General features: G+C 44.1%; 1 protein-coding gene across 2 annotated transcripts in view; it reads left to right on the top strand.

The window, feature by feature from the left end:
* Positions 1 to 21,799, top strand: part of Stk4 (serine/threonine kinase 4) — an 88,206-nt gene extending 66,407 nt beyond the window's left edge. For both annotated transcript variants that reach the window (XM_040732699.1, XM_040732700.1), the window contains one exon: positions 18,040 to 21,799. In XM_040732699.1, the coding sequence (XP_040588633.1) occupies positions 18,040 to 18,198 (159 nt within the window). In that variant the 3' untranslated portion in view covers positions 18,199 to 21,799. The remainder of the gene's footprint in view (positions 1 to 18,039) is intronic.
* The last annotated feature ends 882 nt before the right edge of the window (positions 21,800 to 22,681 follow it).

Genomic DNA, 22,681 nt, shown 5'->3' on the forward strand with positions numbered 1-22,681 from the left:
GGACTTTGTTAATTAGAGTATAAATATGGCAGATGTGGAAGGAACCTAGGTTTTTGTGTTATCTTTTATAGCAAACCCTTAGTAGAGCACATTGATTGGAACTGCAATGTTAGGAATCACCTAGATCCAAATTGTATGATTTTATTAAGCATTTAGAAAGTGCCTGATGTTCTGTTCTGTTAATAATATGTGGTTTGCTTTTACGATTCAGGGTTATGTATAAAGAGAACAGTGGGTTAGGGATCCAGGTTCAGGTCTGACAGTAGCCTTTCTAGTTTCAGAAGTTCTCCAAGTACTCTCAAGTCCTCTTGCTCTTGCTCATCTTAAATGGAGCTGCTATATATTTTCATAGCAGCTGTATGAGCCCGAAAGAACTAGAGATGGCGTGTGAACGATGCTTAGAGTTCATAGGTTTCTTCTGGGCGTGGGAAGAATATAGTGAACACCAATGTCCCGATAACTGAGCAAGAGCATTCCCCTCGTGAGCTCTGTAACTGTGGCCAGATGCTCAACATGAAACAAATGTCTGACTGCATTTGCCTCAGGGTTATTGACAATATTAAATTTAAAAATGCTTTTAAAGTCCTCAGCAGAGTGAGCATTTAGTAAATTTCATGTACGTATTTAATACTTAAGGCGGGGAAGATGAGTGATCCAGCAGAATCGCAGAAGAGTTAAATCAGGCGAACTATCCCCAGAGGGAGGTTGAAGGAGTCTCTAGCACTCCTTTCCCATCTTGTTGGAGCCCCTGTGGCTGTTCAGACTTGCCTTGAAGCACTTATTCAATACCTCACACAGCTGACTTCTGGCATTCATCCTCCTGAGTGTAAGTCTCAATCATGTGGATTGACACACTGGCAATCTGGTGGTGGTTTTCTGGCCAGCATGCTTCCCTGCTATGCTTCCCCTGAAAGCTATGAAACCTGGACAGTTCTCACCCTGATACTCTTTTTCAAAGCAGTCTTAATCCCAATGGCATGGTGGGGTGGGGCAGGACAGAGACACAGAGCTGCTCTGTTTGTGCTTAAGCTCTGTACAGCCTGCTATCCCGAGGTCGCCAGTTACTGAGAACGAGCATACTAATGTCCTCTTTCAGACCCATCGCACTCACTCTCCCATTTGCTCTTTACTTAGAAAAATCGAGGCAAAAACTATTGTAGGCTTTTATAGCCTTCACACATGGCTGTGTGTAGTTTGAGTTTAAAATATCTTATGGGAGTGGTGTTTTAAATGAGTACAGTTGAGAATTTTGCTGCCCCTCCCAAGTGCTCTCCCCAGATGCAGTAGCAAGCAAAAGGCTGTTTTCACACATTGTGGAGCAGTGTTCCATTCCAAATCCAGTGAAGATTTTCCACTTTTGGAAGAGCTGCTGAGGCTGTAATTATAAACTGCAGCCATTCTAGGATTAATTTAAAATAGTCCCTGGAATGAATTAAGATCTTGCAGTAAAAATACCATACACAACCTGTCACACTATCTGTGGCAGCCTTTCTTGAGCCAGCCTGGTTAATGAGGAAACCAGGTGCCCAGAGTTTATTGCTGAAGGAATGTTTAACAAGGGAACTGTGTGTTTAGATGAGGTAGTGCTTGCCGCGTTCATGGTCAGTGTGTGAGTTTTATATTGATTTATGTGGAAGCTACGTGAGACATGGGAGTCTACCCTTTTCCAGTCTCACTACCTTTCCTCCTGTCTCACGGGTTTTTTCTATGGAAAAACGAAAATCAAGCAGGATAGCCCAGCCTACTCCCCATTCCCTGATTTCTGGCTTTCTGGTCCAGTCCTGAGGGTCTGTGATGTCATGTCAGTGACCTCTTATGGGGTCATAGAATAGATGAGCATTCAGCACCCAGAGGAAAGGATTCCCCATGGCTTGTACAGAGCAGGTGGCAGCTTTGGATGACAGCCTCACTCAGGTGTATGGGACTTGGGAAGGGAGAGGTAGTTTGGCCCATGGCACATGGGATGTGTGTAACTTGGATTACTAAAATGAGCTCTGGTATACCACAAACACACCTCCTATATATCTCTTATTCCTGAGTGTTGAACGTATTCCTATAAGGCTGCCACACTTGTCCAGAGTGTGCTAGAGTGCTGAAAACATTCCTGCTTGTGACCCATGATTTAATGAAGCTCCACATTATGAACAAGTTGGTGTTGTCTAGATTTTAATATTTATTTATTTGTTTATTTATTTATTCTCTCATACCATACGTCCTGACCACAGTTTTCCCTCCCTCCACTGCTTCCAGTTCTCCCTCCCATCTCCCCTGTCCCCAGGATTCACCCCTCCTCCATTTCCCTTCAGAAAAAAGCAGGCTTCCCAGGGATATCAACCAAGCACAATAAGAAAAAATAAGACTAGGTACAAACCCTTATATCAGGGCTGGGCAAGGCAATCCAGTAGGAGGAAAACCCAAGAGCAGGCAAAAGCATCAGAGATACCCCCACTCACAAAAACACCAAGCCACACAATCATAACTTAGATGCAGAGGACCTAGCTTAGACCCATGTAGGCTCTGTGATTGTTGCTTCAGTCTCTGTGAGCCCCTATGAGCCCTGCTTAGTTGATTCTGTGGGCCTTGTTCTCCTGGCGTCCTTGACCCTCTGGCTCCTACAATTCTTCTCCCCTTCTTCCTTAGGTTTCCCTGAACTTTTTTTTTTTTTTTTTTTTGGTTTTTCGAGACAGGGTTTCTCTGTGGCTTTGGAGGCTGTCCTGGAACTCACTTTGTAGGCCAGGCTGGTCTCGAACTCACAGAGATCCGCCTGCCTCTGCCTCCCGCGTGCTGGGATTAAAGGCGTGCGCCACCAACGCCCGGCTTCCCTGAACTTTTAATAGTAGTAAACACTGTTTCAGGGAACCTTGTTGCATGGTAAGCCCTCAGCATTAACTCCTGCAGTTGGAATTATTGAGTCAAAGTATAAATTAGGAGTTATGACAGTCTATTCCCCCTGTTATTTTTGTGAGGGAATTGACAGTTTGTTACTTAACCTAATTTTCTCTGGAATTCTGATCTTACTGACTTTTTTTTTTTTTAAAGAATTGTGTGTCAAATAAGATACAAACCCTTTAGCATATGTGACAAAGATACTGTCTCAGGTTTTTTAGTTTGTGTGTGTGTTTTGCATGTGTGTTCACATATGTGTATGGGAGATAAAGCTAGCAAACTATGTTTGCCTCCTTGATTGCTCACTGCTCTGTTGAGGTGGGATCTCCTGCTGAACTCAGCCTGGCTAGTCTCTCTTGCCCCAGTGATGCACAGCTTGCCCCAGTGATGCACAATCTGTGCCTCTGGAGTGCTTGATTATAGGTAACTGCTGCTACTCTGGTCCCCATGCTGTGTGGTAACTGCCTTATCCACTGAGCTAGCTCTCCAACCCTCTTTGCGGTTTTAAAAACTTTATTTATATGTAATATCTTAACTATTCAGATACTTTAAATTTATATATTTTGACTTATTAACTTCCTTCTGTTGTTTATGCAATGTCATCTCATTTAGAAAATATTTTCATATTCTAAGGCTATAAAAATATTACTAACCCCTGCTTTGTTTTTTTAGTTTCCTTGTTTTTTTTTTGTTTTTTGTTTGTTTGTTTGTTTGTTTGGTTTTTTTTTTTGGTTTTCCGAGACAGGGTTTCTCTGTATTGTTTTGGAGGCTGTCGGTCCAGCCCGGCCTCGAACTCACAGAGATCCGCCTGCCTCTGCCTCCCGAGTGCTGGGATTAAAGGCGTGGGCCACCACCGCCCGGCTTAGTTTCCTTTTTTTAAATATGTAATCTGTTTAGAATTTGTCTTGGTGTAAAGAGTAAGATAGTCACCCAGCTTTATATTTCTCTTAGCTTCTTTTGCTGACAGCCAAGGATTTTCAAAATGTGTGGTTAATTTAGAGGTATCAGCTCATGGCAGCATCTGTATGTAAAAGTGACTTCTTTCTACAGATAGAAGGTTCTTACTTGGGACTTGGAGGTTAGTTTCCTCTGTTTTTAAAAGCCTCCAGAAAGGAACTGTGAAACACCATATTGATTTTGGTGTTGACTTTAATGCATCTCAAATAGGCTGATTCTACAGAACTTGATACAAAGTGTTTCTTCTATGTCTTGATGCCTTTTGCCAAGCAAAATTGATTATTTCTGACCAAAAGGTGCTGAACTGAAAAAAAAGTAAGACAGCCTCCTTGGCTGGTGCATGATTTGGCTTTGGTTGTTGTGCTTTTAATTTTCTTCTTAAACTAGTCTACTTATCAGCAGTGGGCTGTCTTATGTTCCAGGCTGTTTGGAAGGCGCCTAGGGTGTGGTCTCTCCAAGTCCTGGTGCTAACAACTGTATGTTTAAATGTCTGTTTGTTTCCTTGGCATTTCAATGAATAGATACCTGGGATTTAAACCCATGATAGTCATTTCTAGTTTTCTCTTCTATAATGGTATTTGCTGTGGTTGAGTTTGTTGTGTTGGTGTGGTTTCAGATACCTGCCCCTGTTTGTTGTTCAGTTAGAAGTGTGTTTAGTTCCAGTCTGATAACTTCCCTGAGTAACTAGGACAGCAGTTTTCAACCTCGGGGTTGCAGCGCCTTTGGGGCTTACATATCAGATATTTATTTTACGATTCACAACAGTAACAACATTATGTTATGAAGTAGCAATGAAATAATTTTGTGATTGGGGTTCACCACAGCATGAGGAACTGTATTAAAGGGTCACAGCATTAGGGAAGTTGAGACCCACTGCTCTGGGACCTTTGCAGATTTGTCCTTTGTAGCTAAGAGTCACCTGACTATTATAGCACCATTTAAAATAAGGTTTACCAGTGAAGGAGGTAAGTTCTGTCGCTGTGGCCTAAGGTTAGTACACACAGTAGTTAAAGCCACTGGAGTCTTCCCGTTAGCCCTTGCAGCCATCTTCATCACCAGTTACATCACCAGTCTCGATTTCCTTATCTGTCTATCATGGATAAAGATCACACTTCTTGAGGCTGGAGAGATGGCTCATCGGTTAAGGGCCCTTGATGCTCCTCCAGAAGACCCGGGTTGTGATTCCCAACACTCACTTCAGGCAGCTCAGAACTGCCTGTGACTCTAACTCCCCGGGGTCTGTTGCCTTCTTTTGGCCTCTGTGGCTCCAGCGCATGCATGCACACACACACACACACACACACACACACACACACACACACACACACACACACACACACACACACACACACACACTCCTTTTTAAAAATTACACTTTTCTCATGGAGCTTGTGAGTACCACCTGATGTAATGTGTACAAAATATGCAGATGTCCTTGACCTGTAGTAATCATTTGGTAAATGTTATTTTCTTTCTTGGTTTTTAGTGTTGCTTTGATCTGCTAGGATATTATGCTGCCTCCACTCCAACTGTAAAAAGAACGTTTTATGCCCATTTCAGAAAGTTTAGAGATGGAAGAAAAACTTAAAGATGCCGCTTGTTATTTGTCACCCCCAACCCCAGCAATAATTACAGTTTTTATCTTGAGGTATTTTCTTCTGGATTTTTATGATTGTAATCTTAATACAACTGAAGTCTTTCTGCTTGTAGTTTTTATTTCTTCATTTAACATAACGTATTTTATTGTATAATAAAAAGCACTTACAGAACCATCTTTCACAGACTTTTAAATTATGTATGTGCACATGAGTGTAGGAGCCAACAGAGACCAGAGGTGTTGGCTCTCCCTGGAACTGGAGTTCCAGGCAACTGTGAGCCATGTGGTGTGGGTGCTGGGAATTGAATTAAGGTCCTCTGGAAGAATAGTACATGCTCTTGACTGTTGAGCCAATGTCCAGGCCTCTAGAACTATCTTTCTAAAAATATTTTTTTTGAGATAAAGTCTAGCAGTAGCCTAGGCAGATCTCAAATTCATGATTCTCCTGCATCAACTTCCCTTATATTGGAAATATAGGTAGGTACCACCATTCCTGGCTTAAAATACTTGTTTATGGTCATATAATAGCCATCACATTATATTATTTTGATTGACTTAATCAGTCTCCTTTATTTGGCATTTAGTATTTGGGGCTTTTTTTGATTAGTGTAGCTCATTCCAATTTATTGAGCCAGGAATTTTTGTAGCCCACAAGAGAGAGGTTTAAGATTTGGGTTTTTGTGCTTGCTTTTATTGGTGGGGCTCCTCCTCCCCCCAGTTAGGAATGTGAAGTACCCAGGATATCAACCACTGAAACTCTGTGCTCTCAAGCTTTTTGCACTGTTTACTTGTTAATCCTTTTCAGGTGAGGGTTCTTTTCCCCACACTCCTGGGCTAGAAGAAAGCTGAATGGAGACTGAGCCATATTTAGGTCACTGGCCCGATGGTGCCATGTGAGTGCCCAGGAGCTAGCCAGAGTAAACACTGGTTGCATGTTAATGGGTCCTCACTGGGGGTGATCATGCTGAGAAGTTTCTGGTGGGGAGACTCTTCTAAATGGTCTCTGACAGGATACACTGTTTTTGTTTCAACAGTTCTTGTTTTTTCTGTACAGCCACTTTTAAAGTATGTTGAGACTGAACTCATTTGTGCTTTGGAATATAATGAGATCTTATGCTTTTCACTTTCAGAAACCCTGCCAAAAATAGCAATCTGAAAAAGGCATGTGTGTCAGGCTTGCCAGAGAGAGCTGCTGTGTAGATATGCTTTCTGAGAAACCCCACAGCCAATGAATGTTGTCTTTGTCTCAACCCACAGCCGCCTGATTCTGCTGTGACCACAATATCAGATCCCAGCTGGTTTTTTAACAGTTCCTGAGATGGCACTGAAAACAGGACTTAAATACTGTGGTTTGTGACCTCAGGGGTCACTTAATGCACACACAACAAAATTAAAACACACTAAACAGAAAGCCCCCCAAAAACAGCATTGATGCTGCCTGCTTGGTGCTGTTTCCATTTGCTCTGCTGGGGTCTGAGACTGCCTGATCCTTGACTGCCTGGCTTCTTTCTTTTTTAAAGTTCATGCTTCTGCTCTCCCATTCTGGCGTTAGAGGATAACTTTAATCTCAAACACAGTCAGCTAGATATCTGAGTCCATACTGGCTCAGAGATGGATGCTAAGAACTGCAAACAAGTATCTTGGAACCATGGGCCTGGCCTTCTAAGGCCTTCTGAAGGCCACTTCCCTGTTCTCTGTGGCCTCACAGGAAGCACAGCTGATAGTCATGGGAATGCCTTCTTAGAACCCATTGCCCCTTTCAGTGTTGTCCCATCCCTGTTAGTCAGGAGTGACAGCCCTTCAAGAGTGAGGGGGTCTAAAGGTTGGAGTCCTGGCTGTCTCAGAGGCAGGTGTCATGCAGTGCTTTCCTGACCACTTCTGGTCATTTCTGAGAGAAGGGAGAATCCCCCAAGCTGTGGGATAGATAGGCTGTATCGTAGCTCAGCTATGAAGATAATACATTTTAAGTTTTCAACTAAAATTCTTCCTCAGGGAACTTCCACCCATACAATTTTGATTGTTCTTCACAAATTCTCAGGTTACTGGATGTTACCTGGATTTTCTATGCTGTAGCCACTTAGCTTTGCTGTAACTTGGCTTGGGCAGAATTTGGCAGCCATATGCTAGGTCTTTGTTACAGAGGTAGGCAGGCAGCTCATGTGTGTTCTTATATTTCAGTGCTACTCAGAACATGTGTGTTGTTGGCTCTGGGTCTGAGATGATGAGGATGAAAGTTCAGGAGATATGAGGTGATTATTTCATGAAAAATACAGACTTTCGACTCAGAAACCAACTCTATTTTAGTAGTCTTTGTTGATGCTTGCTGGCTGTAACCTCAGAAGATAGGATTAATTATGCAATTCTTCACACCTCAGATTCCTTATCTGTAGAGTCAGACTAACAATTTAGTTGTAAGACCTAGTGATGATGGAATGAAATGAATGTGTGTGCTGAAGCATTAATACATGGCCAGCTGTAATGACAGTTAGATCTTAAAAAGCCAGTTGCTGCTCTGCTGTGATCCTGACACTTTGGGAGACTGAGGAAAGAGGGGTGCTGAAAGTTGGAGGTCAGCCTGAGCTACCTAATAAGATCCTGTCTTTAAGAACAAAAAATAACCATGTAGCTAGATTCTTGCCTCCTTGTTAGATCAATGCTGATAGGGGTTCTGCTTGTTCTTTAGATGGTTTCTCTTGTGTGTGTGTTTCTGTCTGTAGGTCTGCTCTGGGGTTCATTTTATTTGATTTGCTAAGAATCACAGCATTAGCATCATGACAAGAGCTGGGGTATATGACATCTCTGGACTCCTCTCATAGTCAGTGGTTAGCCATATCATCAGCACTGGAAGTTAGGGCATTAACTTTTTTCAGTTTACAGAGAAAACACCTTGCTCAGAAATGCAGTGGTTGTCTCTGTTTAGGTGTCCTCAACTCTCATAGTTAGGATTTCTATTCCTGTGAAGAAACACCATGCCCATAACAACTCTTTTTGTTTTGTTTTACGAGACAGGGTTTCTCTGTATTGTTTTGGAGGCTGTCGGTCCAGCCCAGCCTCGAACTCACAGAGATCCCCCTGCCTCTGCCTCCCGAGTGCTGGGATTAAAGGCGTGCTCCACCACGCCCGGCCACAACAACTCACAACAACTCTTATAAGGAAAACATCTAATTGGGGTGGCGGCTTATAGTTTCAAAGGTTCAGTTCTTTGTCATGGTGGGACATAGCCACATGTAGGCAGATGTGCTGGAGAAGCAACTGAGCCCTACATTTTGCAGACAACAGTATCACTGAGAGTAGCTTGAGCATAGGAGAACTCATAGTCTGCCCCCACAGTGGCACTTTTTTCCATCAAGGCCACACCTCCTAATAGTGCCACTCCCTTTGGGGGCCATTTTCTTTCAAGCCACCACAGGATGGTTTTAAGTTTAGCTCATCCTGCTTTGTCATTGCTGTTAGACTTTTTAGTCCTCAATCTTATTTCATTCTAGGTAAAGCTGGGTCTTGTCCCCTTGAAATTTTGGTTTTAAGTCTTTAAATGCATTGGCATCAGTTTTGGGCTTTCATCTCAAGGGTAGAACCCTTGCCATTGAAAGATGAGGCTCTTTACTCAGGCCTGGCACTGCAGAAAGAATGTAGTAGACAATAGAGTTGCACTTTCTTTTTTGTTTTTTAATTAATTAAATTTATTCATTTATTTTACATCCTGACTGCAGTTTCCTCCCCTTCCTCTTTGCCACCCCCCAAGCCACTCCTCCTCTGTCTCTGTTCAGAAAGGGGCAGGCCTCCTCCATGGGTGTCAACAAGGCATGGCATAGCAAGTTGAGGTAGGACTATGTTTCTCCCCTTGTATCTAAGGCTGGATAAGTCAACTCAGCATGAGTAATAGGCTCCCAAAAGCCAGCCAAAGCATTAGGGACAGTACCCGCTCCCACTGCCAGGAGTCCAAGCAGACCAAGCTATACAACTGTCACACATATGTAGTGGGCCTAGGTCAGTCCCATGCTGGCTCCCTGGCTGTCGGTCGAGACTCAGTGAGCTCCTATGAGTCCAGGTTAATAGTTTCTGTGGGTTCCCTTGTGATGTCATTCTCTCTCATCTCTCTCTCTCTCTCTCTCTCTCTCTCTCTCTCTCTCTCTCTCTCTCTCTCTCTCTCTCTCTCTCTCTCTCTCTCTCTCTCTCTCTCTCTCTCTCTCTCTCTCTCTCTCTCTCTCTCTCGTTTGTTCAATCAATCCTTCCTCCCTGTCTTCAGCAGGATTTCCCGAGGTCAGCCCAATCCTTAGCTGTGGGTCTCTGCATCTGTTTCCATTAGTTACTAGATGGAGGCTCTGTGATGACAATTGGGGTAGTCACTAATCTATAAGTATAGCAGAATATCATTAGACATTATTACGTTGACATTTCCCCCCTCTAGTCGTGTTTGGTTCTATTCTAGGTTTCTGGACTATCCAGCTTCTGAGTCCAGGCAGTGTCAGGGGTGGGTTCACTCTTGTGGGATGGGTCTGAGACTGGACCAGTCATTGGTTGGCCACTCCCACAATCTCCAGAACACCTTTCCCCTCTTCACTCCTCCCATCACATAGGCAGGACAGATTGTAGGTCAAAGGCTCCCAAGTACTTAGGATTATTGGTGTGCACCACTGTAGCACAGCCTCTGTTTGCATGCTAACAGTCAGATGTTATGTGGGATGCTTTGGCTTCTTTTATCTGACAAGAAGAAAGAAGAAACAGCCTGACCTTCCTACTCTCTTGGAAATTTCCAGCTCAGGAAAGTGCCCAGAAGCCACAGCTTGCAGGGGTTTTATGTGATTAGCCAACCCTTTTCTTAAATTATTAAGCTGCATTAAAACAGCAGCTTGGTGCACTTGGTGTTTTAGGTCTTCTGTCTTCTGAAAGATTAATGTCGCTATAAGAATGACGTTAATCTCAGTGTCTCCCTTTAGTGTTTTCAAATGTCAAGAGCATCTGATCCTGCACTGTTCTTGCCCTCCACCCTTTAGGCATTTACAGTTACTCTAGGGGGTTTAGTGTGTTCATTAACTTCTGAAGGTTTTCCTCTTACAGTTTGACCTTCTTAAGTGTGATATTTATGTATCACTGTAGAGCTACTCTTAAAATAGATTGTCTTAAAGAGCAGCGCTACCAAATAGACCAGAGTGAATCTTTTCTTTGTGGTGCTAGGAGTCAAACCCAGAGTATTATAAATGGTAAACAAGTTCTCCACCAGAGATAAGCCCCAGTTCAAGTGAATTTTTTTTTTTGCCCATTTTCCCCTGTAGTTTTATTATAATCAGAACCCTGGAGGAGCTGTTCCTTTTGATTTTAGAATGCATGGGTCAGTTTTGAACAATTGATATAATGTTATTTAATGAACTTACATTGTCTTCTTAGGTTTATGTATTTATTGATTATATATACATACATACTTTTAAAACCTCTGAACAGTGTAGTGTCTTCCTAGTGTTTGAGATAATCCAATAAGACATCAGTGTCATTTTCAAGTAGAGGTTTAAAGTATAAGGCTCTATTTCTTATTTAAATTTTCATTAAGAACTCTTTCCTTCCTACTGGCTTGGGAATATGTTAGGTCCCAGGTGGTTCTCAAATTAGCAAAGAAAGGTATTAGGAGCCAGAGAGAAGCTGAAGCCAGGGCTGGAAGACTGGATGGACATTCTCCAATGCCGAGGGCAAAATTAGCACAAGTATGGAGGTGCCGAGGTTAGTGTTTTCACAGATCTGAGAAGTCCCCAAATCTCTTCATTTCTTTAGTCATTTTTATTTATATATTTTCTTTGAGATAAGATCTCACTGTTAAGGTCAGACTGACCTCAAACTCCCAATCCTCCTGCCTCTGCTTCCTAAGTGCTGGGGTTATATATGTGTGCTACTATACTCCCCCCGCCCCCAATACACACTTATGATAGTCTTGCTGTGTAGCCCAAGCTGGCCTCCACTTCTAGACTCTTCTGCCTTGGCCTACCAAGTATTAGAACTATGAGCACAGGCCACCGCACATAGCACTAGGCAGATTTTAAAGGGCCCATTGGGAACATGGTTTTCTGACTATTGCTTGAATCAGGAAAAACGTCACTAAAACTCTTCCAAGTTTCATTTAAGGAGCAAGTTCTGTTGGAGTTGATGTGTTGTGAGTCACTCCTTGGCTTCTCAGCTTCTGCCTTTAGCTGATTACTTGGGAATGTCATCTTATCAGGGACACAGTCCCTGCTCCCAGACAGAGCAGTGTGCGTAGAGATGGACGCATCTCTGACGCACTTTGTCTGGGTGTCCAGTGGCTGGTGTGTGTTGAAGGTGTGGGTGGCACATTGGTTACTTTCATCTGACTCTAGCTTTTATTAAGGTTCCTGCCATTTCACTGAATTCCAAAATGTGGGTTTTTGTCTTTAGTTTTTGGCTCAGGTTGAGCCTAATGTGTCCACTCAGTGAGGATTCTGCATCTGGAGACCTGCTAGTGCTCAGGCATGGTGTGTATGGAATGCATATCTCTTGGTGCTGTTTGCCCAATGTACTATCAAGGTGAGAGTTTCTGGAAGTAAAGAACTTAATGCAGACGTCAACCCCGTGCCTTGGCTGCGGGTACCTGCTCGCCCACCGTGGGGCTTACTGTGAAGGCAGGGTGAAGCTCTGCTGTACGTTCTTAGGTGTTTAGTTTACTCTGTCCTCGTTGATGCCAGGCAGGCTACTGTCTGTGATTCTTGTAAATTCTTTATTGTGATGAAGCACCAGCTGTTTGTGGATTGGAGCCAAATGGCGCATCTGACAGTGACACGCTGTGCACATCCGAGCATTGTAGGGAGAACTGCTGAGGGTGCTGTGAGAGGAAATCAGTTCTGTGTTTCTCCTCCTACTGGAGTCTGAGGCTTTCACTGTAGTCTTGCCCAGAGGAAGTAAGCCAGACCCATTAGGGTTCACTAGAGATGCCTGTGAGTGGTTAAGACAGTTGCAGCCACTATTTATATAGTCTGCTTCCTCCTTTCCTCAAGGAGTTCAAGACAATAGCTTCTTCCTGGGCACTTGTCCTGGCGTGTTCCAGGTGTTAGTGTGTATACTGTGGGAACACATGCTAGTACCTTCTGAGGCATGCACTAGATGACCTGCCCATTGCTGTGGAGCTACCAAGGACAGAGCTCAGAACCACTGCCCTTGTCCCTAATAGTCACTCCTCCAGTGGATATTTTGCTCTCTATTCATCTTGCCCAACAGTGTTCCTGACCTAGTAAAGCTGCCAGTAAAGTTGGTTGATTAGATTTAAATGTTTAGATTAAATGTTTAAATTAATTAATTAGATTAAATGTTTCGTCTCTAGTCAGTGCACTTCATTCATCACATTCTCATAGTAGTAGGTACTTCCTATTTCCACAAGAAGAAAGCCAGCAAAGCACCAAGCACACAGTTTTATAGATGAGGTGAAATAACTCATCTAAAGTCACACAACAGCACCAGTAGCAGCACTTTTAATGTGAGGGCCATGTGACATATTTAATGTTGGTTAAGTTCATAACTTCTGATCTTTGTAACACTTTTCATTGCCTCATTTTCAGAACTCTTGCTTTCTTTCAGTAATTTGTATTGTGCACAACTTATCCACTCTTTTATTTTTTAAGATTAAATTTAAAAATACGTGTGTGTGGGGGGTACATGCAGGTGAGTGCAGGTATCCTTGGGACAGAGGTGTCAGTTCCCTGCATTGACCTCTTCCAGTAAAAGGAGAACAATCATAGTACCTACCTTAAAGACAGGTTAAGTGAAACAGTGCAGATAATATACAGTGCTCAGTACATGGCAGGTACTGACATAATTAGTATATTTTTATGTGCACAAGCATAGAGTCAGTAATAAGGTAACAGTGTATCTTGCTTAAAGACTGAACTTTAGGCTGAAAACAACTCTAATCACCTCCAGAGGGCAGTTGTTAAGAGAAACAACACCGTACTTAGGCTGTTGAAGTGGTCCTTGAGCAGACAGCGTGCACCACTGGAAGAGAAAGGCAATGGCGTGAAGTTGGGGTCCTCGGTAGACTGCAGTGGGGGTGGTGCAGCCACAGAAGCAGTGCTGCCTGCCTCGTCTTTCCTGTTGACCCAGGACTGACACGTTGATGGGCCTCCAGGTAACCCCAGAAATTCTGAACGCCCTTGACCAAGAGAGTAACCCTGTGTTCTCCATCCAAAATGAGAGCTTTTTTAGAACAAGAGCCTGTTTGTGTGTGGTCTGTTCTCACCTTCAGTAATGAGCCTGTGGCTGTGAGGTGGCCATTGATTTAGTCTTGTCCAGAGGGTCACACTTTTAATATTTTGATTATTTCATTTTCTCTCCAAGGAATATTGCTATAATAGAAGTTGCTTTTTGCTTGAGGGAAAACACTATATCAGTCATACCCTTTACCCATGCTGACCTGGGACTGTAGACTTGCAGCAGAAAAGTTCATTGAGTTGAGTTTTATCTTTGAGAATGTTGCGGTTTGGCCCCTGCCGGTGCACAAAGGCTCACACGGTGAAGGACTGGCTGGTGGAGCTGTTGACACGTTCTAGATCCCAAGACTGATGACTTCATCATTGGAAGCCATCAACAGAAATGAAGAATCATTGGTTCATTCATCCCTTCAGCCAGTTAAGGCTTAGCAGATAAGATAGACGAGGTCATTTCATTCCCTCTTAGAACTTACATCCTAGAAGGAAAAACAAATAAAATAAGTAAAAATAACCAGATGTGCTTTTTATGAGCAGACGTCTTTACTTAAGGGAGAACACAGCTACTGCCTTTGCCTGGTCATGAAATTAAATTACTCCAGAGTTAGCAAGGAAATGAAACAGAAGATAGGAATTTACGAAATTATGCCATTGTCCTGACAAAAGTGACTGAACGACTTAAGTTTTATGTGCTTCAATAGACTCATTATAAAATTAATCTAATCATTTAATCATTTACATTTCCCCTCTGATTCAAGTTCATTGAACTGTGATGTTAAAATAAAATAAGATAAAATGGTGGCTATAGCCCCTCTGGATAGTCTGCTCAGAAAAGTTTTGTGATGGCTGAGGAGTGGACATCTGAGTGGAAACTGGAAGGCTATAGATGAACTGACACAAGCCACTGTGACAAAAGGACTGCTCTCGGTCCTGGAAGCTGCAGAAGTATGACCGCTGGAGGACTCCCAAGTGACTTCTCTGTAGACCAAACAACTGGTGGGCTGTAAGGAGTGAGACTGGAGTGGGAGGAGAGGCCTTTGTGGGGGCAGTAAGACCCGGTTTACTCTGGTTTGTGCTGTGGGTTGGCCTAGGGGACTGAAGGCAGAAACAGAAGACACTGATGGGTTTGAGTCCTACCAGCATGTCAGAGATGAGCTCCATAAAGCTGCTGAAGCTTGCATGTGGGCAGGAGGGTGGTGAGAGAAAGCAAGAGCAGGGTGAGTTTGAGCTGAGGGGATGGCAGTACATTCCTGAGGTGGGCGGGAAGGTAGAGTGGGACTCTCTAGAGCTTTCTTTTTGGCGCAAGCTGCAAGTTCCTGTGAGATACCAGGGACTAAGATAGCCAGTAGGACCAGATCTATCCTTTATCATGTCCCTGGGGTCCAGAGGTGGGTTCTGTGCTACAGACATGAGTGGGAGAACCCTAGAGCACAGAGAGCATATGTGAACCCTAGAGGGCCTATTCATGTTGAGTTCCTCCTGCCTGGGGGAAAACTGTTCAGACTTACCATATTGCTGCTGGTTTGAGAACCTGATCCTTTGGATGCTGGTTGTAGCAAAACCGCAGAACCAGATATTTTATTGCATGATATCCATTTGAAATTTACTTATGTCACCAAGGACCAGGAAGGTGAAATGCTACACCTGGCGCCATAAAACCATTGTCTGAGCTTGTTTGTCAGAAAAATCTATATCTGGATGATGTGCTCAAATCCTCAGCCATGCCCTGCTGTTTGTGTCCTACTAAGGGAGGCATAGCATAAGCCCCAGAGGACTATGGGCAACCATGATTAGACTGTAGGTGGCTGGGTTAGAACCAGAGTGCCTGTTCCCCCAGGTTAGAATTAAAGATGGCAGAGTGGCTGAGAAATTAGGAACGTCAAAGAAGCTTTAGACCAAGCAGCAGTTTTCTCTAGCAGATAACTAGAAGGGCAGATGTAGAGTTATGCTTACCACTTTGGGGATAGATGAGAGATACTTGAGCAGTTTTTTGTAAGATGCCGGATTTCCTGTGGAGTCTGTTAAAGTAGCTCTGGACTGGTACTCAGGAGATTCTGATGCAGGCGTCCATGGAGATGCCTCGAGCGAACTGGTGAGGATGTCTGAGAACTATGTGGAGATAGAGACCTTCAGGGGAGAAGAGGCTCATCTGTGCCGCAGAGCAAGTCAGGATGTCAGTGCAGTTCTCTTAGTTTCCATCTCACTCTGCCTTCCCAGGCCCTAGCTTCCTTTCTTTTCCCTCTTGGATGTTAGCAGAGCACGCAGCTTCATTGATATGATGATACTCACCGACTTACGACATTGGTGATACTTGTCTTGCCTCACTAGAACATAAATTTCACCAGGGTAGTGGCTTCTGCTATGTCCTTGGTTTCATTTAAGTGTCTTATGTGTCCTCATAATAGTGAATATTTTATAAATATTAACTGTGAGTTAGTGGACTTTGTGGAAAGTATTGTTAGCACAGATGAGTAAGAAAGGGTTTTTTTTTTTTTCTTTCACTTGTGTTATTCTGCTTGACAAACACCTTGCTTTTGGAAGATTATTAGACTATCCTGGGATGTCAGTAATAACAGCTGTGATTACCGGCAGTTCTTGAATCAGGGCTCACTGTTTGTCAGACATGCACTGTAGGAAGTTCTGCGCTAAGAGGGCCACATTCATGGCACCCATGATCTCCCTAGTCTCCTTAAAGCCCATTTGGGGGAGAGACTAGAACTGTCTATTGTCAGAGGAGACTAAGGTTCAAGCCAGAAGTTGCTTCTTCAGGGTTACACAGCCAGTACAGATAGTGGTCTACAGATTGGATTCAGTTCTTAGTTACCAGTAACATTCAATATTGGATTTGGGGTGTTTTCTTTTGGAGAAGGAATTGAAAATACTAACGACTAGGCAAGCATCAGTCTTCGGGGTGTCCCTGAGCCAAAAACATCAGCCTCCAAGGTGGTATGAAACCACAGCCTGGAAAACAAGACAGTTTTTCAGCGCAACTTTCCAGCATTTCCCCATACTTTAAAGTCTTTCCATTCTCCCATTACAAAGAGCCTTTCGTCTTAAACTGGTGGGCTTTTCTCACTTCTCGAAATACTTCCGAGACCAGCCAAAGAAAGTTCCTGTGGTGACAGGTCACACTAAACCCTTTCTAAGGAGGCCACTGTAATAGTCATTCACACCCTACCTCCTGAGGAAGGTGGGCAGAAAGGGGCTCCTTCACCCACCCTCTGTAATGTGTTCCTGTGGAGGCCTCAGGAGGCGCTGGCTCAGGGATATGAGAGGTTTATAAATGTGGGCACAACAGAGCCCTTGTGAGACTGGGTGAGCCTTTGAGTTCTAGAATACTGTACTTCTTAGGAGAAATGGAGCGAATCTTACCACCCAGTGTGGATAATGCCGGCATTCACTTACTCCTCTGCCAGCCTGGACTGCCCTTGTGTAAAAACAGTGACAAGTCACACTTAGGGCAGCAGATTTCATTTAATTCTTACAGAAATCCTGATGAACCTTCACTGGCCCTTTCTATAGATACTAGCAGCTTAGGGAGACTGGTAAATTGCTTTTCTTTTCTGTGTTTTAAGACAGGTAGTGTTATGTAGTCTTGGCTAATCTGGAACTGGCTGTGTGTACTAGCCTGGTCTCCAGCTCTCAGTAATCTTCTGCCTGTGCCTCCCAAGTGCTGGGCTTACAGCTGCATTCCCCCAAGTGCTGGGCTTATCCATCCTGCAGCATGGGGATAACAAAACACTCCTATCCTTTCTTATGAAGATTATAATCAGTCTGTCTGTTTCATAGAGCTCGGCGTGTAAGCTCTAGCCATCATCATTAATTTATATATCAATCCTTTTCTTTCTGTTTTTAATATAAATTTTGGAAGTTTCAGGGCTTCTTCAGCTAAAATTTGTGTCCATATGTCCAGGAACCACATGTAGATGACCCACAGAAAATGCTTGACTTTGCTTTCTCTCTAGCGAATGTTAGTGAGAATTGTGCATGACACTGGGGGTGTGGGGGGAGGGGCTCACTTGGCACATCTTCACTCAATAGTGGCTTCCAGGGTAGGTTTTAGAGAAAGGCATGGGCATTGTCTCTGCTTCTCTCATAGATTGGATAGGAAGTAGGAAGCAGCCATATAGTAAGTTACTATATGTAATGAATGTGTACTTTACTTCTTGTTCAAGACACACATTAAATCAAAACAATTAGTTCTTCAGAGTTTTTCAGGGAGGCATGGTCTCAACAGCTCTGGCCTGTGATCATTGGAATTAGTTGTCACTCCTGAGTGTTACTCCCTTGACTCTTTGTCTGTGGTATCCTCCTCCGGCCTATCTTTCTTCTGGATACTGGAGGAGGTTCAGCTTCTCAGCACAGACATTGTGGTGACAGTACTCCTCATTTCTCTTCTAGCTTAAGAGTTGGACTGTGGAGGACCTTCAGAAGAGGCTCTTGGCCCTTGACCCCATGATGGAACAGGAAATGGAAGAGATCCGGCAGAAGTACCGGTCCAAGAGGCAGCCAATCCTGGATGCTATTGAAGCCAAGAAGAGGAGGCAACAGAACTTCTGACAACACCAGCCCAGGCGGCTTCTGGGTCGCTAGTCTCACGTCTGTTAGCCAGCACTTCTGCTCTGTCATTTCTCCACAGCACCTTTGTGAACTCAGGAATGTGCGCCAGTGGGAAGGGCTACCTTGACAGTTGTGCCATCTGGTGTATTTACATGGGCAGGATGTGTCTTGAAGGGTTTGTATTGGCGCTTTTAACTCAGAATTTTAGACCTCAGAAACAGAGACTCCTAGTTGAGTGATAGCTGGGAAAATTTTACATTGCCTCTTTTTGCTTTCCTTCTTGTAATAGTTTTTGGTTGCTCTCTCTGGAAGACTTTTTAAAAAAAATATAAATATGCATATATATATATAAATTATAAATAGATTCCCCACTCTGTGTGGTGGCATCTCTGTACAGGTACAGTTTCAAACACTTCACCTCTTTCCTGTGAGATTATGGTACTGTGGAGCAAGAGAGCAGAGGACACTGGAAGGCACTTTAGGTGGTCACTGAATCCCAGGAGTCAACCTCATCCATTGCAGGGCTGCATGGAAAAATTAGTCTTGCGATGGTTGTGCCACAGCAGTGATGAGCCTCATGGTCCTCACTGGCCTCCGAAGCTATTGGTGATGCCAGGGAAAGGCCCGGAGAACTTGAGATTGCTCGAGTCCTAGGAGAAGCCTGGCACCCTCTTTGCAAATTAGCCTTTGCTGTTTCAATGCCTTTCATCCATTCCCCACTTTCCCAGCGGCCTAAAGTCACATCCCAGATACTGCTTAGTGCCTTAAGAGGGGACACAATCTGGTGAAAGGACAGGCCTACCAAGAACTATCCAGCAAATAGGGCTGAGAGCAGTCCAGAGAAAAGAGAAGGTTTTTGAAGATCTCACTGTTAGTGTGAAAAATCACATGTTGCTCTGCATTTCTTATATACAGGGTAAAGGGCATTGCTTTTGTGGTCCACATTCAATTTATGTGTTGTTTTATTTCTTCATTCACTGTGGAGGGTCTGGCAAGGGTCTGAGACTTGTTCATAGGAGGCTTAGCTGGACCCAGAATGCCAGAGCTTGAAGGGACCATAGCAGTGGGTGCGTCTGACCTGTGTTGTGTGAGTGGGAAAGTGAGGGGAGAGGTGACATTGCCAATGTCACAAATGGAGTTAGAGTAAAAGCAGGGATTGGAACTCAGGACTCCTCTCTGGGGCCACTGAACCAAGAGCCTCTTCAACAAGAGAATGAAACTACCTGCGCTCATCATGATGTCCCAGGCTCTCCTGCTTTGTCTCGCCTCCTTGGTACTGGAGACGCTGTGGAAAGTCTCCCCAGAGGAGCCATGGTGCCCATTCTCAGCACACCAATGGGTTCCTTGCATTGTCTCCAGATACAGACGGGGGAGGGGCACTCCTGCAAGGCCTGAAGCAGGGTAGACAGTTATGGACTTGTGCCCTGCACCTTTGCCTCAAAACTGCAGTCCAAAGAAACTGGGAAAACAGTTGCCCTTTTATTTTCTTCTAGTCTCTTCTCTCTGATGGGAGCCACGATTGGGTTGCACCCGAGGACACTGAAATCCAACCCCATAATTGCTTTTGTTCCCTAACCTGAGAGTCGATAAAAGGAAGGGGATATTCTCCTCTGTGACCAGATTCTGTTCTTTGCAGTTAAAGCAAGCTTTAAAAATGCAAGAGGCAGCTGGTCTGCAAGACTTGGCTAGCAAAGGAACTACGTGGCAGAGAGAATTAGAGGACACTTTGAGGATCTTGCTGGAATGGTAAATGGCAGCTAGCATTCCCTGGGGAGCAAGTTTCACACACTGAGCCAGGTGCACTGCAAGTTTCATAGTAAACCTGTGGGCTCATTAAGTTACTTCTCTTCTGATGAAACTGAGTTTGAAAGATTCCTTTCCCACGACACTGCATCTGGATGCATGACATCATTCTGTGAGGGTAGTCACAAAAACAGGAAAGTCCTCCATGCTTAGACCGAAGTGGCCATGGCTTCTTAACAAGGCCAAGTCTAAGCGATGTTTTTCTAGGTTAAAAACCAGCTGAATTAATAGTTAATTTCCCCAATCAAGTAAGCTTTTAAGAACCCAGAGCACCAGGCATGCATAATGTTTGTGCTACCTAACAGCCCAGCGTTGGAGCTCTTTCCCTCGAAGAAAAGTGCTTTGGGCTGGGCCAGACAGAAGGAGAAAGCCTCAACTCTGTTCTGAAGCAAGATCCAAGCACAGGCAAATAGTTCTGGTCTATTTGTGACTGTTCTGCAGCTGTGAACCTAGATCTGGAGTTTATTTGGTTTCAAGCATGTCTGCACCGTGCAGCTTGGTCCAGCAGTCAGCTGCTCAGTGGTCCAGTAGGAGAGAGCGTTCTGGATCAACGGAATTTCCTGGCAAGGTGTATGCCTTGTCCAGTGACAGGCAGGGAGCAAGTCATCTTTCCCTTGAGGACCAACTCCCAGGGATCACATCTTGTGTCCTTTGAGCTTGAACATTTGTGACTCAGCTCTCTGCTTCCAAGAAGCCATGACCCACACTTAACTTCTCTTTTAAAGAAAACAAACAGAACCTCATAGTCTCTGAAAATGTTTTAGTTATGCCCCCATTCGTAAATTTGGAGCACATTTCCATTTTTAATTTTTCTCATGTTGTTTCTTCAGCCCCAGTTAACTGGGCGAGAATCAGAGTGGCTGGGAGTGAGAAGGTTGTTGGGCTAGAGGGTAGATAGGAGTGGCAATCTGAAGCCTCAGGCATTGAGTCATTGACACTGTAGAGTAGCATGTGGCAGACGCCAAAAATGTAGATTGCCACTTAACACTCAGTGCCCCCCCCCCCCGTAATGTCAGGAATGAAAGAGATGGCGTCACTGCAGATCCTGCAGACGCTCAGAGACCAATAGCAGAATATTGTGAGCAGCTTCATGCTAATAAATTCACCAAGCTTCCCCGAAGAAGAAATGGACAGTCTGAACAGCCAGCCCCCTTTCTACCAAAACCTGGTAGCTCTGAGAGATACCAGCATCTCTTCCCTTTATGGACCAGGAAGGGGCTCCGATAGTGCCTATTCCTCAAGGTCATGCCAGCAGAGTGTAACAGAGTCCAGTTCTCACTCCACCGTCCTTCCCAGCGTACCGTGCGGCCTCTAAAGATTGCAGTTTTGGAGAAGTTGTTCCTGCCCAAGCCATACCCATCACCCTCACCCTTCTTTTGAGCACTGTGTTTGTAATTTTATTAGAATTACATGCATCATTTTTGCAATCCATGTTCTTTGGGTTTAGGGGAAAGTCTCTTCCACCAGCCTGCACTCAGACCAACTTGGAGGGGGAAAAAAAAATCTTAAATGCTGTTGCTGATGTACAATTTAAAAATGTGAAGTTTGTAGCTTTAATGTTTTGTAACAAAAACTAACAACACTGGCTTAAAATGCTGACTTGAAATGCTATTTTGTAAGGTTTGGATGTAAATAATGAGGGTCAGCGGTTTGTACATGTGTGAGACATAGCATCTTCCACTGCTGTTTGTCTTTAACTTGGGGTCCATTCTGTGTGCTTTTATGTGAGAGTTGTTCCCCCTCATTCCTCCCCAGCACCTGTGACCTTTGTTTCCAATAAACTGTCCTTTAGACCACAGACTGTCCCCTTTTAAAAACGAGGTTTTTTTTAATGTGTGTCAGTGCAATGCAGTGTTGTTGTGGAGGCTGCTGCTATTGAGTGTGTATTCTAAGAGCCAGGAGGGAGCTGACTGACAGCAACAGAGCTGGTTGGCAATGCTATTGCAATGAAACGAAATGGACATAGTTATTATTTTTTTTAATACAGATGCAATTAAAGTTTTTATTAAACACGGTATAACAAGTTTTTGGGAACACCACCATATCCCAGCTGCTCACTGTACTCCCATGGATCCTATGTTGTTGCTACCATTTGACAGCCTCGTACACTGGCGTAATGAATTTCAGTCATTTTCACCCCGATGTCCCCTCATTACCCTTCTTCCACTGGCACCTTCTGTTCAGTGAGCCCTCCCCGCATGACTTCCTTGTATTCACGGCTGAATGTGGGTGGGAAGTGGTTCCACCGAGCAAGACTAACTTATCTGCAGCTACCTACTGAGTAAAGTGGCCTTCCTCCAGGCAGTAATTGCCAGTGGTTCCTCTGGAAGGCACCAGGTCCCGTGGTCCCCTTCCTCATCCTTGATGAAGCATTGATGGGTCCACTCTTGTGTTGTATACAGATAACTTTTTGCTGCACATCTCCCCATCCTCGCCTCTTACATTCCCGCCTGTCCCTTCTTCTGAGCTGTTCTCTGACCTATGTGTGTGTGTGTGTGTGTGTGTGTGTGTGTGTGTGTGTGTGTGTGTGTGTGTGTGGTTTGTGTGTGTGTGTGTGTGTGTCTGTGGTGTGTGTGTGTGTAGGGGGGTATCATAATGTCCCACAAGCATTCCATTGTCACTCTCAACACTTGGATCAGTTATAGGTTTCTGTATTAACCACAGCCAGCGGCAGTGAGAT

Source organism: Mesocricetus auratus, unplaced genomic scaffold, assembly GCF_017639785.1.
Source record: "Mesocricetus auratus isolate SY011 unplaced genomic scaffold, BCM_Maur_2.0 Super-Scaffold_100028, whole genome shotgun sequence".
Lineage (NCBI taxonomy): Eukaryota > Metazoa > Chordata > Mammalia > Rodentia > Cricetidae > Mesocricetus > Mesocricetus auratus.